Here is a 19,169-nt window from a genome sequence, read left to right on the forward strand (position 1 = left end):
TTTTATGTCTCAGCGCCTGCTTTTTCCAGTCTCTCTTTTTCTTGGCCTCCTGATTTTGACCATTGCCTGTCCTGACTCTGAGCCCGCCTGCTTGACCACTCTGCCTGCCCGTGAGCCTGCCTGCCGACCTGTACCTTTGCCCCATTATTAAACCATTGTTAATTCGACATTGTCTGCATCTGGGTCTTACCTTAATACCTGATTGTGCGTGTGTGTGTGTGTGTGTGTGTGTGTGTGTGTGTGTGTGTGTGTGTGTGTGTGTGTGTGTGTGTGTGTGTGTGTGTGTGTGTGTGTGTGTGTGTGTGTGTGTGTGTGTGTGTGTGTGTGTGTGTGTGTGTGTGTGGTGTGTGTGTGTGTGTGTGTGTGTGTGTTGGTCAGACATCATCAACTGTTGTCGATGTGTTTGCACATCGGTAAGCCCATTCTGAAAGATTAATAGGCAACATGTCTACATAATTAAAGACAAAGATACTTTTGTATCTGATATCCAATATAAGCCAAAAGATGTATTGAAGTTTCAATGTATTACTCATATTTTTTCTCTTAGACATTTCAATAACATTTCTGCCATGTGTGCTATTTATTTACATGTTATTCTCTGAATACACAATGCAAAACTAACCTTCAGTATCATTACTCATGCAAATGGCACAGAATTGAAACAGGACAGCAGGGAACCCCTATTTGAAACCATCAGTTCGTCGTCGGTTGCACATATTCAATAATCATGATTTAGGCTTCAGCTCCGACCCCTATATCGCAGATCAGGCAGTAAGGTTAGAGGTGTCAGCAGTGGATCTTGTTGGACCAGTGCTCTATTGTCTTTCCAGGTATTTATGGGTCATTTAAAGGTCATCTAGAGGTCATCGGACTCAGGGATGGACATATGTTCCAGAGGCACTGTGGGCAGGATCAGTGGGATGCCGTCGGTTATCCATCCCTGGGCGACCCTGTTGAAGGTGGGCCGTTTCACCCCTGGGTCCTGGAGCTCAAGGTAGTTGGGGAGGTTCAGGTCGATCTCGGGGAGCTTGAACGTGATCCCACTGCTCTGGGGGGCTTTGTCGAAACCACCAAACGGTGTGGCCACCCTGGAAATCAGATGTAGAGATACAAGAGTGAATGCAAAATCAAAATGAAGATATTTAAAGATGTGACGGTTGCATAAAATATAGAAAGCTGGCTTTTTATGGAACGTTACAGTAGTGCATCCATGTAACAGTGAATCTGAACTGTTTTATAAGAAAACCATTTAATTCCATTGAAATGTTTGCAATATCAATATTATTATAAGTACTGAGGATCCGATCTACAAAGAGTACTATCCCAAACTTGAAATTTGCATACTTAACTCAAAGTCTGCCATTGAGAGAAGTGCATGGCTGATGCAGTATGTTCAAGTAGCTCGGAAATCTTTGGCTTAAGTTGTTGAATAGCAGATGTCTGAAAACTCTCCTCAAAACACTTCACCTGTTAAAGCTCTTGTATTCAGGAGCCTCTGGTCTGGGTTCAGGGACAGGCATCCAGATATTGAGGGTCTCGGCCAGGTTGGGGTCGTTAATGATAGCCTGCTCCCAAGGGGAGTGGTAGGACTTGGGTATTGCTGTAGAGTTGAACGTCTCTGCAGGGACATCCTTCAAGGGGCCTCCATATCCTGAGATACATGCCAAGAAGATATGATCATAAGACCAACAGTGCAGTGTATAGACACTCACTTATCCTATCAAAACATTAGTATATCTGTGCGGTTGGACTTTCGTGCGATACATGATTACTGGAAATTTCTTGCTTGTCGTCCTTGCACAAGAAATGTGAAAAAGTACTGGGGCATTGAGCCTGTATTTTGTCCAGACCAGGGTTCCCCAACTGGCGTCCTGCCAAGTTTTTTTGTGTTGAATTTTCATTGCTTGACATAAAAGACTGTACAAACACCAGGAAATCAGCTCCAAGTGATTGTAATTTTAGAAATCTGTTCCCAAGTATTCCCAAGCATTATAGAGAGGCATGGGATCATATACAAATGTAAGCAAGGCTGGAATGATTATGTTTTAGTGAAACATTATATCTGTTTGGAGTTTGTGCAGTCCATTTGCAGTCCACAAATGATTTGTAATTCTGTTCCGGCCCCCCGACCATCCGCTCCAGGAAAGAAATCAGCTCACGGCTGAATCTAGTTGATGATCCCTGATGTAGACAGAGCAAGTAAAGGTTATGTCATCAAGACATAACAAAACAAAAAAATGGTACATTTTTCTTTAGTATTACCTGTTTTTTATTGCTTAGAAAACAAAATAGGTGTCAAAATGACTGTGGCTGTGCTGTTTTATCAATAGCCACTATAATCTAATAACAGTATAAACTAGAGCAGTGAAAAAGGTGATGTAGATGCAACACTGGCAGATTGAGACAATTTGGTCCCTCATTAGCTCACGTCTTAAAATAGTGCACACCATCGTTCGTTCATCCTTTGTGTGAAAAGCAGGTTGGTCCAGTTGATATGGGTTGACACCATGCTTGGTCACATCAGATTCTATAAGAGTGTTATGTTTGTATCTCCTGCTGACAATTTAATGCAGGGAAAGGAAATGCTTCTCATGTATCCTGTTTAAAGGCCAGAGGTCTGCTGAGTCACTAGGGGGAATTAGACTGGTCCTTAGAGGTAACATGAACATCTAAATAGGGCCTTAAAAATGCATTCACAACCCCTTCATAAGCAGTACATAAGCAGTTCATAAATGTTCATGTCAACAACTGCAAGACATAGCATACATATCAATTTCTAGTTGTTGAAAAGTGACATTTACTTATGAATGCAGTATGCATGAGTTATGAATGTGTTATGAAGTCCTTATGTAGGATCCCTTCAAGTGAAGCGTTACTCATGCTTAACACTACGTAATAATGAAATAAAGATATTTTAATAAGCCCTTAAACTATATTATTCCGCCTTATAAGCATTCATAGATTTTGAATATTGATGTGGTAGCGACATACCTGGTGCAATGCTTTCTGGATTTGAAGGGTTTCCTGGGGCGGGTGTGTAAGGAAGTGTTTTTGATCCCTCTTTGTTTTCGGCACTGTCTACATTCTCAGCTAGCAGATCCCTCTGGAAAAAAATAGAAAGTATGTTGTTATCAGCAAGCTTTACCCTTTTGCTCAGTTCTGAACCTATCTCATTTATTCATTTGGGGATTAGATGCAATGAGTTGTTCACTTTGAGTAAATGAGACCCACTAGGTAAATGGGTAGATCGATCACAGGTTTTACGACCATGTTAACTTAGCACACTGAGCTAAAGCTTGGGCATAACATCAAAACAGGATCAGCTACCACCAAAATGCCCATCAAAAGACTTGAAATAGCAACTAATGCATGTTTGTTTGCAATGTTGAGAATTGATGTGCAATGTTGAGAACATGGCACTTTATGTGCAATGTTGCTCAATTTGAACAGTTGCCAAAAGTAAAAACAGTCATTTGCAACCAGATCCCCCTCATAGTTGATACACAATCACAATACTAAATATTTACATGTAACAAATCATTTTTGTCATTTAGCAGTGCTACAGTATACCCCCTGTGGACTGGAATCTAACCAATGTACACATGAACATATAATGCATATAATTCAGAAAGTATTCATCCCCTTGACTTATTCCACATTTTGTTGTTGTTGCCTGAATTCAAAGTTGATTAAATAGATTTTTTTCTCACACATCTACACACACTATCCTATAATGACAAAGTTCAAATATGGTTGTAGAAGTTTTTGGCACATTCATTGTAAATGAAATGCAGAAATATCTCACTTACATAAGTTTTCACACCACTGTCAATACATATACCTTTGGCATCGATTACAGCTGTGAAACTTTCTGGGTAAGTCTCTAAGAGCTTTGCACACCTGGATTGTACAATATAGTTGTTGATCATTGCTAGACAGCCATTTTTAAGTCTTGACATAGATCTTCAAGCTAATTAAAGTCAAAACTGTAACTAGGCCAATCAGGAATATCGAATGTCGTTTTGGTAAGCAGCTCCAGTGTATATTTGACCTTGTGTTTTAGGTTATTGTCCTGCTGAAAGGTGAATTTGTCTCCCATTGTCTGCTGGAAAGCAGACTGAACCAGGTTTTCCTCTAGGATTTTTCCTGTGCTTAGCCCTATTCTGTTTATTTTTATCTTAAAAAACTCCCTAGTCCATGTTGATGACAAGCATGCACATAACATGATGCAGACACCACCATGCTTGAAAATATGAAGAGTGGTACTCAGTGAGGTTTTGTGTTAGATTTTCCCCAAAACATAATACTTTGTATTCAGGACATAAGTTAAACTGCAACAAAAATTGGCTAAGAAATTAACTTTAAGCACCTTATTGCAAGCAGAATGCATGTTTTGGAATATTTTTATTCTGTGTTGTCTTTCTTCTTTTCATTCTGTCATTTAGGTTAGCATTGTGGAGTAAATACAATGTTGTTTATCCATCCATTCTCCTATCACAGCCATTAAACTCTGTAACTGTCTTAAAGTCACCATTGGCTCATGGTGAAATACCTGAGAAGTTTCCTTCCTCTCCGCGACTGAGGTAGGAAGGACACCTGTATCTTTGTAGTGACTGGGTGTATTGATACACCATCCAAAGTGTAATTAATAACTTTACCATGCTCAAAGGATAGTCATTTTCTGCTTTTTAGATTTTTTTTACCCATCTGCCAATGGTGCCAAGCATTGGAAAACTTCCCTGGTCTTTGTGGTTGAATCTGTGGTTGAAATTCACTACGCGACTGAGAGACCTTACAGATAATTGTTATGAACTTGAGTGAAGACCCAAAAGCGGTTTTAACAGAAAACAGAGTTCTTTAATGAAAAAACAGGAATGGCATAAATCCTCTTCCAACGTTGTCAGCGGAACAAAAAGAACGTTAGTATAGTGCAGGTGGCACCTGCCAGGCAGACTCCGACAGGACAGGACAAGGTGGAAGCAAACGAGACGACAGCTTGCTTCTGGCATCAAAAAACACAAACAAGAATCAGACACTGAAAGTAGCAGGAACAGAGAGAGAAATAGAGACCTAATCAGAGGGGAAGAGAGAACAGGTGGGGAAAGAGAGAATGAGCTAGTTAGGGGAAATGTAGAACAGCTGAAGGATGAGAGACAGAGAAGGTAACCTAAAAAGACCAGCAGAGAGAGACAGAGTGAAGAGAAAGGACAGGAACAGACATAACAAGACATGACAGTACCCCCCCACTCACCGAGCGCCTCCTGGCGCACTCGAGGAGGAAACCTGGCGGCAACGGAGGAAATCATCGATCAGCGAACGGTCCAGCACGTCCCGAGAGGGAACCCAACTCCTCTCCTCAGGACCGTACCCCTCCCAATCCACTAGGTACTGATGACCACGGCCCCGAGGGCGCATGTCCAAAATCTTACGAACCCTGTAGATGGGTGCGCCCTCGACAAGGATGGGGGGGAGGGACGGCGGGGTGCGAAGAACGGGCTTAACACAGGAGACATGGAAGACCGGGTGAACGCGACGAAGATAGCGCGGAGAAGAAGTCGCACTGCGACAGGATTAATGACCTGAGAAATACGGAACGGACCAATGAACCGCGGGGCCAACTTGCGAGAAGCTGTCTTAAGGGGAAGGTTCTGAGTGGAGAGCCATACTCTCTGACCGCAACAATATCTAGGACTCTTGGTCCTACGCTTATTAGCGGCCCTCACAGTCTGCGCCCTATTACGGCAAAGTGCCGACCTGACCCCCTTCCAGGTGCGCTCGCAACGCTGGACAAAAGCCTGAGCGGAGGGGACGCAGGACTCGGCGAGCTGAGATGAGAACAGCGGAGGCTGGTACCCGAGCTACACTGAAAAGGGGATAGACCGGTAGCAGACGAGGGAAGCGAGTTGTGGGCGTACTCTGCCCAGGGGAGCTGTTCTGACCAAGACGCAGGGTTACGAAAAGAAAGACTGCGTAAAATGCGACCAACAGTCTGATTGGCCCGTTCGGCTTGACCGTTAGACTGGGGATGAAAGCCGGACGAGAGACTGACGGAAGCCCCAATCAAACGGCAAAACTCCCTCCAAAATTGAGACGTGAACTGCGGGCCTCTGTCGGAAACGACGTCAGACGGAAGGCCATGAATTCGGAAAACATTCTCGATAATGATCTGAGCCGTCTCCTTAGCAGAAGGGAGCTTATCGAGAGGAATGAAATGAGCCGCCTTAGAGAATCTATCGACAACCGTAAGAATAACTGTCTTCCCCGCTGATGAAGGCAGTCCGGTGATAAAATCTAAAGCGATGTGAGACCACGGTCGAGAGGGAATGGGAAGCGGTCTGAGACGGCCGGCAGGAGGAGAGTTCCCAGATTTAGTCTGCGCGCAGACCGAACAAGCGGCGACAAATCGACGCGCGTCACGTTCCCGAGTGGGCCACCAGAAACGCTGGCGAATGGAAGCGGCGTACCCGAACGCCGGGGTGGCCGGCTAACTTGGCAGAGTGGGCCCACTGAAGAACGGCCGGACGAGTAGGAACGGGAACGAACAGAAGGTTCCTAGGACAAGCTCGCGGCGACGGAGTGTGAGCGAGTGCTTGCTTTACCTGCCTCTCAATTCCCCAGACAGTCAACCCGACAACACGCCCGTCAGGAGAATCCCCTCGGGGTCGGTGGAGACCTCAGAAGAACTGAAGAGACGAGATAAAGCATCAGGCTTGGTGTTTTTTGAGCCCGGACGATAAGAAATAACAAACTCGAAACGAGCGAAAAACAGAGCCCAACGAGCCTGACGCGCATTAAGTCGTTTGGCTGAACGGATGTACTCAAGGTTCCTATGGTCAGTCCAAACGACAAAGGAACGGTCGCCCCCTCCAACCACTGTCGCCATTCGCCTAGGGCTAAGCGGATGGCGAGCAGTTCGCGATTACCAACATCATAGTTACGTTCTGACGGCGATAAGCGATGAGAGAAAAACGCGCAAGGATGGACCTTGCCGTCAGAGAGAGAGCGCTGAGAAAGAATGGCTCCCACGCCCACCTCTGACGCGTCAACCTCAACAACAAACTGGCTAGAGATGTCAGGTGTAACAAGAATAGGAGCGGATGTAAAACGATTCTTAAGAAGATCAAAAGCTCCCTGGGCGGAAACGGACCACTTAAAGCACGTCTTAACAGAAGTAAGGGCTGTGAGGGGAGCTGCCACCTGACCGAAATTAAGGATGAAACGACGATAGAAATTAGCGAAGCCCAGAAAGCGCTGCAGCTCGACGCGTGACTTAGGAACGGGCCAATCAATGACAGCCTGGACCTTAGCGGGATCCATCTTAATGCCCTCAGCGGAAATAACGGAACCGAGAAAAGGGACAGAGGCGGCATGAAAAATGCACTTCTCAGCCTTCACATAAAGACAGTTCTCCAAAAGGCGCTGGAGGACGCGTCGCACGTGCTGAACATGAATCGAGAGAGACGGAGAAAAAAATCAGGATATCGTCCATGTAAACGAAAACAAAAATGTTCAGCATGTCTCTCAGGACGTCGTTAACTAGTGCCTGAAAGACAGCTGGAGCGTTAACGAGGCCGAAAGGAAGAACCCGGTATTCAAAGTGCCCTAATGGAGTGTTAAACGCCGTCTTCCACTCGTCCCCCTCCCTGATGCGCACGAGATGGTAGGCGTTACGAAGGTCCAATTTGGTGAAAAACCTGGCTCCCTGCAGGATCTCGAAGGCTGAAGACATAAGAGGAAGCGGATAACGATTCTTAACTGTTATGTCATTCAGCCCTCGATAATCCACGCATGGGCGCAGGGACCCGTCCTTCTTCTGAACAAAAAAAACCCCGCTCCGGCGGGAGAGGAGGAGGAGACAATGGTACCGGCGTTGAGCGAAACCGACAAATAATCCTCGAGAGCCTTACGTTCGGGAGCCGACAGAGAGTATAATCTACCCCGGGGGAGTAGTTCCCGGAAGGAGATCAATACTACAGTCATACGACCGGTGTGGAGGGAGAGAAGTGGCCTTGGAACGACTGAACACCGTGCGCAGATCGTGATACTCCTCCGGCACCCCTGTCAAATCGCCAGGCTCCTCCTGTGAAGTAGAGACAGAGGAAACAGGAGGGATAGCAGACATTAAACAGGTTACATGACAAGAAACATTCCAGGATAGGATAGTATTACTAGACCAATTAATAGAAGGGTTATGGCGCACTAGCCAGGGATGACCCAAAACAACAGGTGTAAAAGGTGAACGAAAAATTAAAAAAGAAATGGTTTCGCTATGATTACCAGAGACAGTGAGGGTTAAAGGCAGCGTCTCACGCTGAATCTTGGCGAGAGAACTACCATCTAAAGCGAACAAGGCCGTGGGCTCCCCTAACTGTCTGAGAGGAATGTCATGTTCCCGAGCCCAGGTCTCGTCCATAAAACAGCCCTCCGCCCCAGAGTCTATCAAGGCACTGCAGGAAGCAGATGAACCGGGCCAGCGGAGATGAACCGGAAAAGTAGTGCGTGATCCAGAAGGAGAGGCCTGAGTAGTTGCGCTCACCAGTAGCCCTCCTCTTACTGATGAGCTCTGGCTTTTACTGGACATGAGGTGACAAAATGACCAGCGGAGCCGCAGTAGAGACAGAGGCGATTGGTGATTCTCCGTTCCCTCTCCTTGGCCGAGATGCGGATACCCCCAGCTGCATAGGCTCAGCATCCGAGCCGGCGGAGGAGGGTGGCAGTGATGCGGCAGGTGGCAGTGATGTGGAGAGGGGAGCAGCGGAGAACGCGAGCTCCTTTCCACGAGCTCGGCGACGAAGATCAAACCGTCGCTCTATGCGAATAGCGAGAGCTATTAAGGAGTCCAGACTGGAAGGAACCTCCCGGGAGAGGATCTCATCCTTAACCTCGACGAGGAGACCCTCCAGAAAACGAGCGAGCAAAGCCGGCTCGTTCCAGTCACTTGAGGCAGCGAGAGTGCGAAACTCAATAGAATAATCCGTTATGGATCGATTCCCCTGACATAGGGAAGACAGGGCCCTGGAAGCCTCCTCCCCAAAAACAGAACGGTCAAAAACCCGTATCATCTCCTCCTTAAAGTCTTGATACTGGTTAATACACTCAGCCCTCGCCTCCCAGACTGCCGTGCCCCACTCACGCGCCCGTCCGGTAAGGAGAGAAATGACGTAGGCGATGCGGGCTGCGCTCCTGGAGTAAGTGTTGGGCTGGAGAGAGAACACCACATCACACTGAGTGAGGAATGAGCGGCACTCAGTGGGCTCCCCAGAGTAACACGACGGGTTGTTGATCCTGGGCTCCGGAGACTCGGAAACCCTGGAAGTGGGCGGTGGATCGAGGTGGAGTTGGTGAACCTGTCTTGTGAGGTCGGAGACTTGGACGGCCAGGGTCTCAACGGCATGTCGAGCAGCAGACAATTCCTCCTCGTGTCTGCCTAGCATCGCTCCCTGGATCTCGACGGCGGAGTGAAAAGGGTCCGGAGCCGCTGGGTCCATTCTTGGTCTGATTCTTCTGTTATGAACTTGAGTGAAGACCCAAAAGCGGTTTTAACAGAAAACAGAGTTCTTTAATGAAAAAACAGGAATGGCATAAATCCTCTTCCAACGTTGTCAGCGGAACAAAAGAACGTTAGTATAGTGCAGGTGGCACCTGCCAGGCAGACTCCGACAGGACAGGACAAGGTGGAAGCAAACGAGACGACAGCTTGCTTCTGGCATCAAAAAACACAAACAAGAATCAGACACTGAAAGTAGCAGGAACAGAGAGAAATAGAGACCTAATCAGAGGGGAAGAGAGAACAGGTGGGGAAAGAGAGAATGAGCTAGTTAGGGGAAATGTAGAACAGCTGAAGGATGAGAGACAGAGAAGGTAACCTAAAAAGACCAGCAGAGAGAGACAGAGTGAAGAGAAAGGACAGGAACAGACATAACAAGACATGACAATAATGTATGTGTAGGGTACAGAGATGAGGTAGTCATTCAAAAGTCATGTTAAACACTATTATTACACAGAGAGTGAGTCCAGGCAACTTATTATGACTTGTTAAGCAAAACATTACTGCTAAACTTATTTAGGCTTGCCATAATGAAGGGGATGAATAATTATTGACTCAAGACATTTCACCTTTTCATTATTTATTAATTTGTAAAAATGTCTAAAAACATAATTCAACTTTGACATTATGGGATATTGTGTGTAGTGTCGTGACGTGACTATCATTCATGTGATGACAGCTATTTTATCAAATCAATTAACTATGTTTAATAATGACGTGATAAAATGTATCATGCAATAATTAACTCATTAGCAAGCACCACAGAAAAAGTTTGTTTAATGAGTTACAGTTTCCCGAATTAACTCAAGAATATATCAGAATATATCGTTATCCTACCAGTCATCCATTAGTTATTATTACCCCATATCAATCTCATTCTGAACAATGTTGACTTCAAATCTGCACGAACCCTAGTCTAAAATGATGATTCAACGATACACATATTTTTACTAATATTTACTAACTAACTAAATAATCACACAGAATTACATACACTCTATCCTGTGTTTGTGTTTATGTTGATTACTAACATAATGCAAGGAAAAGTCCCTAGTGAACTAACCTGATATGACTGCTTGTTACACAATGGCGAGGGGTGGGGACAGATATAGAGTGGGAAACATTGTACATACAGTTGGATAACTATGCTCATGGGAATGTGAATATTTTGCACATGAACGATTGCTCATTCAAAAATAATTGCAATGTATATATATTTACACTTGTATTTCTTTGTCATCTCTCTCTGTTGCAATCGCCCGGTCCATCAATGGTGAGTCAGTTCGACAGAAGTCTCTGGTTGTTTAAGTCTCTGGATGTTCACCAGAGGTCACAATGTCCTCAGTTGTTGTAGTAGGCTTTCTTCGTTCTTTAGAATGGATACATCAGTCATACCGCACGGTGTTGAGAGGGAAATGTTCTTCTTTTCTCGTCTTCGGTCGAGTTTCCTAGAATACATTACATGCAGAGCTGCAGGTGGTGCATGTCTTAGTCTTCTTCTTCCCTGTTGAGTTTCAGAGGGTCTTACCATTTTGTATCATTCCGCTCATGCTGTGGTCACATTGGACTATATTTAAACTGCAACCATTTCAACGTGTAGCCAACCCTCCATGCTGTCTGGTGTCAATGGTTGATTATTCAGGGTACAGCTAGAACCACTTTACACACCGATATGCAACCAGGCATGTTTTGGTCATTTTACACGCCAGTAGCAACCCGGCAATGTACTGGTCTAGGAATTTTAAACCATTTTACATGCCAGTAGCAACCCGGCAATGTACTGGTCTAATATGTTAATTCTTTATGAGTCCTTTATAAGCACTCTGGCAAAAGAGGCATTCCATCCTTTTAGCATAATGTCTGTGCTCACGTGGGCGTGGCTACCGACTGGGTAAAACTTCATATGAAAAACAATTATCTCATTTAGAAGGCTAAAATCACATTTCATCTTCTCACAAATAGTTTAATATTTAATCATATTTAATCATACGTTTTACAACTCTGACATATACATTGTGAAAACTCTTAAAGTTACAGTGTTTCCATTATAACATCTTTAATGACATCACAAAATAAAGTGATCTGACATGATTGTTCTTTATGTCCCTCCCGACCATTTCCCACACTCATTGTGTTAGAAATATTGTTTCATTATCTACTTTTGGATGTTGGAGTTTTGGTGGGAAGAATCTCTTTGTAACAAAAGGGTTCTTTCTCCTCAATACTGCATGGCAAGGGAGAGAAAGTTCCTGCAAGGCATTTACGACCGTCATATAACTGGCCAACTCGCCCAGGAGAGGGGGGTATTGAAACCTTTGATTAGCCGGCACCTTGAACTCCATCCAGGAGGGCAAGTCATGACAGTAGGCCAGTGACAAAAACATCTACGTTTAATCAATTTCAAATTTGGGCTATAACACAACAAAATGTGGAAAAAGTCAAGGGGTGTGAATACTTTCTGTAACACCCACACACACACACACACACACACACACACACACACACACACACACACACACACACACACACACACACACACACACACACACACACACACACACACACACACACACACACACACACACACACACACACACACACTATCGGCAAGCACTGATAAGCGACATAGAATTTCTTGAGTGCTCCAGGAGCCTCTGGCCAGAGTAGGTGCAGATAAATGTTTCTCCATATCTCCCAGGTGTTCTAACACTTTTGTCTGGGTGCACACATCATTAATGCAACTATGAGTCACTCAGAAACATATTTAAAATCCGGGAATATGGTTGCATTAAAACACTTTTTGATCCAAGTAAACAATGAAACATTGTTCCTGTACTGTAAATGAAAAGAATCACAAATACTTTTGAAATCCCAAAGTCCAGAGATCCAATAATGTGATCCCAGGATTCAACCCTTGGACCCTTGGACCCTCAACCCATAATATCCAAGATATAATAATAACTGTGTGTCTGATTTAATCAGACGGCATTACAGGCTGGCAAAACTGGGCATGTGAAAATAGGATTAAGGTCATAAAGTCAGTCTCATAAAGTTTTGAGTTTTGTGAGACTGGTCAGGACTGCATTACAACGTAAATTAAATTTGGGTTTGTTTCAATCCTGCGCACATGCCCACACCTGGCAGCACAATTAAAAATCAATTCGGAGTGCAATCTGATTGTAATGCCTGTTGTAAATGTGGTTTGACTTTGGATATCCATATAGATATTAGGGACTATCGGTAAATTACACAATTTAAATCAAATCAAATCAAATGTATTTATATAGCCCTTCTTACATCAGCTGATACCTCAAAGTGCTGTACAAAAACCCAGTGTCACGTCGTAACAAGGTGGGTGGAATCAGGCGCAGAGAGCAGATAGTGATATGACAGTTTATTCTCCGGCGAACAAAAACACGGTCAACCCAACACACACATGGTGAACAATCCAACACAGGATTAAAGACATACCGGAGAATAACAACACAAGATACACCGACTGACATGAATACAAAAATAACAATCCCGCACAAAACAAGGGCGGGACAACCTACTACATATACAGACACTAATTAACTAAACAACACACAGGTGAAACCAATCAGACAAAACCAACCGATACACGAAAAGGGATCGGTAGTGGCTAGTAGGACGGTGACGACGACCGCCGAGGACCGCCCGAACAGGCAGGAGGGCCAACCTCGGCGGAAGTCGTGACACCCAGCCTAAAACCCCAATCAGCAAGCAATGCAGGTGTAGAAGCATGGGACAATAAATATATTAAAATTCCAATAGCTCCAAATTTAAATTACTTAAAAACCTCAGACCAATAATACATTGTATAAATGAATATACAAATATTGAAAGCATTTAATGAGAACTGAAAGGTGTGAAACATGAACATTTTTTCTCATTTACATTTATTGCCGGTCTCGAACTATCACCCCAGATAGGCTATCCAATATCAAACTAATTTTGCCACAGTTGCACGCCAGCCAGCTGAAGCTAATTGGCTAAATAATTTGACTTACTCTTCCCACCTGTGAACACACACCGAGACACCGATATCAAACCACAACCCGGAGGTTCTGAGGTTGCCTTTTTGTACTAAAAAAAATATGCGCCATTGCGTTCCATTCCGTGCCTCGTGGTAAATAGGCTGCACTCTGTTTCTTGGTCTTCATTCACTATTTGACAAATGTTAATATTAATATAAATTACACAAACTATTTTCAATTTCATCTTGTGTTTACATCTACTATTATATATGTGACATTATTTTTGAGAGGCTACGGTTTAGGTGTAACCTACGGCTGCATTTCGAATACACTTGTATGTCGTAGTGGGACCAATATCTACCTTTTGTTATAAGGGCTATAAAGTAATATGAGTTGTGAACATCTTTAATTTCAGGTGCCCTCCATGGATTTTGTCCTAGAGCCAGTCCTGAAGTTGAGTGTAAAACTCTAGTCTGAAACTCTACAAACAAGACCCTGCCTGTCACAGCTTTTTCTGCTCCAGTCTCACAGCGGTGGAACAAGCGTCCCGCAACTCTATCCATCTGACCCGTCTATCAAAGATGGCTGGTGTGGCATAACCCAGATGTATGATATTGGTAGTGAATGTGAGTTGTGAGGTGTGTTGTATTTTGTGGTTGTATAAGTCTCCATATTTGCATCCACTTATTGTTGGTCTTTGGGATAAGAGCGTTTAGATTACTAAATTACACAAATGTACATGTAAAAGTCCTTACACTCAGCTGCACGTTTGCCTCATTTTGGATACTTTCAAACGTGTATTTCTCTGATCTTCGCTGGCGCGTTTTGAAAAGACGAGAGCCTCTGTTGGATTGCAATGACAACTCCTCCAGCATGATGTCTTTGGGAGTGCTAACCTTTATCCCCAGGTCCATGGTGTCCCCTGGAAAAATAATTCAAACAAGTTCCAGTAGATGCCCGTGACAGACTTTACATTAAAGGTAGACTCAGCAATGTGACATCATCTAACACAGTAGGGCAACTTCCTGTTTACAGACATAAATAACAACATAATTTAAATCTGTCCAAAACCGCCACTATTGGTTCTTTGCAATTTGTGCCATCCTTTGAGATACTGTATACCCATATTAGGATGAGCTAATAGTGCAGTATTGGCAGTCGGATTTTGTTATTGGGCATTGTAAACCGGATGTTTTCCAGCTGTATAATGATGTCATACATGGTGATCTCATGAGTCTACTGCTATAAATTAAAGCAACCGTGTCCTTCAAGATTCCCCCAAGACTGTATTTCTCCCCAAATATATACAGTATATATATTTTTTCTGACACACTCCCTAAGACATAATGTACATAGCATGCATTTCTAATAATTTTTGATTACAGCGAGACCTTTATCAGGGGAAAGGTTCATTAACATTATTATTCTGACATCATCTGAAGGGAAAATATCAATGACATAGCGTAACTTCAAAATGCTTTCTGCTGAGCAATTAGCATGCCTAAATCAAATGAACATAGCTTCAAACCAAGCTGTATAGAAAGCATCACAATATGATAAAAGGTTGCACGTGTTTAATAATAATTGGTTGCCTCAATATACAGTATACTGCAATAGTTGATTCTTCATTGTATGGTTATTAAACAAAATTGTGCGTTGAGTTGATTTAGGTATGCTCTTTGGACAATGCAACCATAGGCTTGTGAATTTCCATTAATTTGCACTCAACAGTGCTAACGCTACTTGCTATTTGCGGGTTCTAGAAAGTCTAGGTGAATTTTGTGAATTTTCAACTCCGATTGAGACAAATGCAGTCTTACAATTTTGTATGTATTATTTCTTATTGAATTCAATATGTATTATGTTATTGTTCCTATTACTTGTTGAAGGCTGAACATGATGCTGCTTCAATGAGCTATACCCAGACAGAATGTACTTCAGCTGTCACAAACCCTCAGTCCCCTAAATCGCTACGCGCAGTTGTCCAACTCTGCCCTGCACAACTCCCCACCTCACCCGCCCCAAAATAGCAGTTTCAAAAGGACAACGATAGAAGGATTTGTTGCCATAGGTAGTAAAACATCCCCATTAGCTTTAAATGGCAACCGCTAGAGGAACGGCCCTGACATGTTCAACCCGGATATGAATGACTGCCCTCCACCAGAAGAAGTTTGATTCTCTTTGCTGTTGAGGCTGTCGTTGAGCCCTGGCCCAGATCATACAATTGGCACAGTGGACCTCTCGAGACATAGCCTCTGCATGCACCTTCCTCTCTCCAGCTGGCATTGTACAGAATTGTGACATTTTGGCTTTGGGAAGGGTGGCACACGATTTTCCCCTGGGAACTGGAAACACATAAAGGACACAGGATGTACTCTCTGTTCTACCCCAGCGGAAAATCTTTTCAAATTGTGGTGTTGATATGAACTGAACATTAGAGAGCCAACATACTGTACTTCTATAAATAAAATAAGATTGCTGTTAGTGAGGGTTTGAAGTAAAGTTGTAACGCTCACATGGCACATGCAACACTGGTTGACCTATCGGATAACTACTGCATGCTGTTTAGACCGCATTATGATATTCCATTAATGTCCTGTGAGAAAACAGTCATAAAATATTATGATGGCCTTCATGTCAGGTTTATGATAGCATTAGCTTGGCATTATGGCATTTAATTCAAGGACAGGGTTTCTGTCAACCCCAAACCAAAACATTACATCTCACTCATATAACTCAGATTGGCAGGTGTAATTCCTTGTTTGCGCTTGAAGAGCAAAGTCAACACTTACTTTAAAATAACCTTGTAACGAATGCTAGATGATGTGCATTAAGGTCTCACATGTCATTCAGCGTTGTGAATCATCAGTGTTGGGTGAGGGGTGAACATTGCGTCCCAGGGTTGACAACATTTTTAAAAATCATTCGGCACAATGGCATTTGACAAAATAAAAAATAAAAATTCGGCACGATGGCATTTGAAAAAATATATATATTTCCGTGACAAATATAACAGCCTAGTTAAAAAATGTTGTTTTAAAAAAAAATGTTTTTACTGTCCACATTTCTTTCTTTGCAAACAAATGAAACAAAACAGCAATGCCCTTTTGTATTCACATCCCAAATTTCACTACAGCTCTCAATGTTTCCCCAACATGTTCATATCCTTTCCTATTTGCATTTTCCATGTTTACAGACATGTTGTACAAAATGTTTACTCTCAATGTTATGACTAAAATGTACATCATTTATACGGCTTTAATTGTTTACAATTAAAAATAACATTTGGAACATGAGAAATATAATGAGACCCTGAAAGACGTTATTGAACACAATGTTCATAATCAGCTCTTAATAAAACATAAACATAGAAACATTATTTCAGAGTGACTATGGTAGAACCTAACAGTTGTATTTATTTTGTAGCTTCTTGTTAAGTTTTTGTAAAAAAAATCAAAAAGTTTGTTAGTAAGGGATGTGAGATATTGATTAATGTGAAGTTAATATGACTGAATACATCAGAAAGTAGCATAATCAGAGTTACTCGTTGTGAATGGTAAAAGCACAAAACATTGACACTATTATTTTGCCATACCTCGGAATCACAACTGCACACCTTGATGGGACTTGTCCATACCTGTGTGTGTGTCCTGTCTGTCTTGTCTTTCAAACAAACTGGATCCTTGACTGGAAGGCAAGGAGGCTCAGGGGTCGACCTAGGTAGTTTTGATCCAACCTGAACTTCACACTCCCAGCCACTGAAGCCAATCTGTTGGGGGGTGTGTCTCTGTGTCTGTTGTCAATGGAATGTAGCTGACATCAATAGGCTAAATTTAGCAGGCCAAACACTCATAACCACTCACAAAGCAATGGGGACGTGGGTAGGCTATCAGAGAGAGAGAGAGAGAGATTGGGGCACCCAAACTGTGCCACCAGGCCCACACCGAGGGAGGGCTCTCCCCTCATGAGCACTTGTGTTTCCTGGAGCCTAGGAATGTCTAGGGAAGACATGACTCTGGAAGTGGTGTTGGAGGGCCGGTTGGAGGCACTCTTTCCTCTGGTCTAAAAAAAATATTTACAGTACCAGGCAAAAGGGGTTTTCTTTATTTCTTTCTATTTTCTACAGTGTAGAATAATAGTGAAGACATCAAAACTATGAAATAAAACATGTGAAATCATGTAGTAACCAGACAAGTGTTAAACAAATCAGTATAAATTATATATTTTAGATTCTTCGAAGTAGCCATCCTTTGCCTTGATGATAGCTTTGCACACTCTTGGCATTCTCTCAACCAACTTCATGAGGAATGCTTTTCAAACAGTCTTGAAGGAGTTCCCACATATGCTGAGCACTTGTTGGCTGCTTTTCCTTCACTCTGCGGTCCAACACATCCCACAACAATCTCAATTGGGTTGAGGTCAGGTGATTGTGGAGGCCAGGTCATCTGACGCAGCACTACATCACTCTCCTTCTTGGTCAAATAGCCCTTACAAAGCCTGGAGGTGTGTTTGGTCATTGTCCTCTTGAAAAACAAATGATTGTCCCAACCAGATGGGATAGTCTATCTCTGCGGAATGCTGTGGTAGCCATGCTGGTTAAATCACTGACAGTGTCACCAGCAAAACACCCCCACACCAAGCACCCCCACACCATGCTTCACGGTGGGAACCATACATGCAGAGATCATCCGTTCACCTACTCTGCGTCTCACAAAGACACGGTGGTTGGAACCAAAAATTTCAAATTTGGACTCATCAGAGCAAAGGATAGATTTCCAACGGTCTAATATCCATTTCTCATGTTTCTTGGCCCAAGCAAGTCTCTTCTTCTTATTGGCGTCTTTTAGTAGTGTTTTTTTCTAGCATTTTGACTATGAAGGCCTGTTTCACGCAGTCTCCTCTGAACAGTTGATGTTGAGATGTGTCTGTCACTTGACCTCTGTGAAGCATTTATTTGGGCTGCAATCCGAGGCTGGTAACTCTAATGAGCGTATCCTCTGCAGCAGAGGTCTTCCCTTCCTGTGGTAGTCCTCTTGAGAGCCAGTTTCATTATAGCGATTGATGGTTTTCGCGACTAAAATTTTCTGGATTGACTGACCTTATGGTTTTAACTTCTTTGATATAGGGGGCGCTCTTTTAATTTTTGGATAAAAAAACTTTCCCGTTTTAAACAAGATATTTTGTCACAAAACGATGCTCGACTATGCATATAATTGACAGCTTTGGAAAGAAAACACTCTGACGTTTCCAAAACTGCAAAGATATTGTCTGTGAGTGCCCCAGAACTAATGCTACAGGCGAAACCAAGATGAAATTTCATACAGGAAATGCCCCAGATTTTGAATGCGCTGTGTTCCAATGTCTCCTTATACGGCTGTGAAAGCACAAGGAATGAGCCTACACTTTCTGTCGTTTCCCCAAGGTGTCTGCAGCATTGTGACGTATTTGTAGGCATATCATTGGAAGATTGACCATAAGAGACTACATTTACCAGTTGTCCGCCTGGTGTCCTCCGTCAAAATTATTGCGTAATCTCCAGCTGCATGCACGTTTCCATTTGGTTCAGAAGAGAAAGGCAACTGCCACGAATGATTTATCATCGAAAAGATATATGAAAAACACCT

At 43.2% G+C, this 19,169-nt stretch overlaps 1 protein-coding gene across 1 annotated transcript; it reads right to left on the reverse strand.

The window, feature by feature from the left end:
• Positions 1–608: 608 nt before the first annotated feature.
• LOC135507828 (myozenin-2-like) lies at positions 609–17,269 on the reverse strand. Its single transcript, XM_064927509.1, has 5 exons — positions 17,183–17,269; positions 14,301–14,467; positions 2,992–3,103; positions 1,468–1,651; positions 609–1,088 (listed from the first exon to the last, which is right to left on the reverse strand). Exons 2-5 carry the CDS (start codon positions 14,457–14,459, stop codon positions 857–859), a joined length of 687 nt encoding a protein of 228 aa, XP_064783581.1. The 5' UTR covers positions 14,460–14,467; positions 17,183–17,269; the 3' UTR covers positions 609–856.
• Between the last annotated feature and the right edge of the window lie 1,900 nt (positions 17,270–19,169).

This window comes from Oncorhynchus masou, chromosome 21, assembly GCF_036934945.1.
Source record: "Oncorhynchus masou masou isolate Uvic2021 chromosome 21, UVic_Omas_1.1, whole genome shotgun sequence".
NCBI lineage: Eukaryota > Metazoa > Chordata > Actinopteri > Salmoniformes > Salmonidae > Oncorhynchus > Oncorhynchus masou.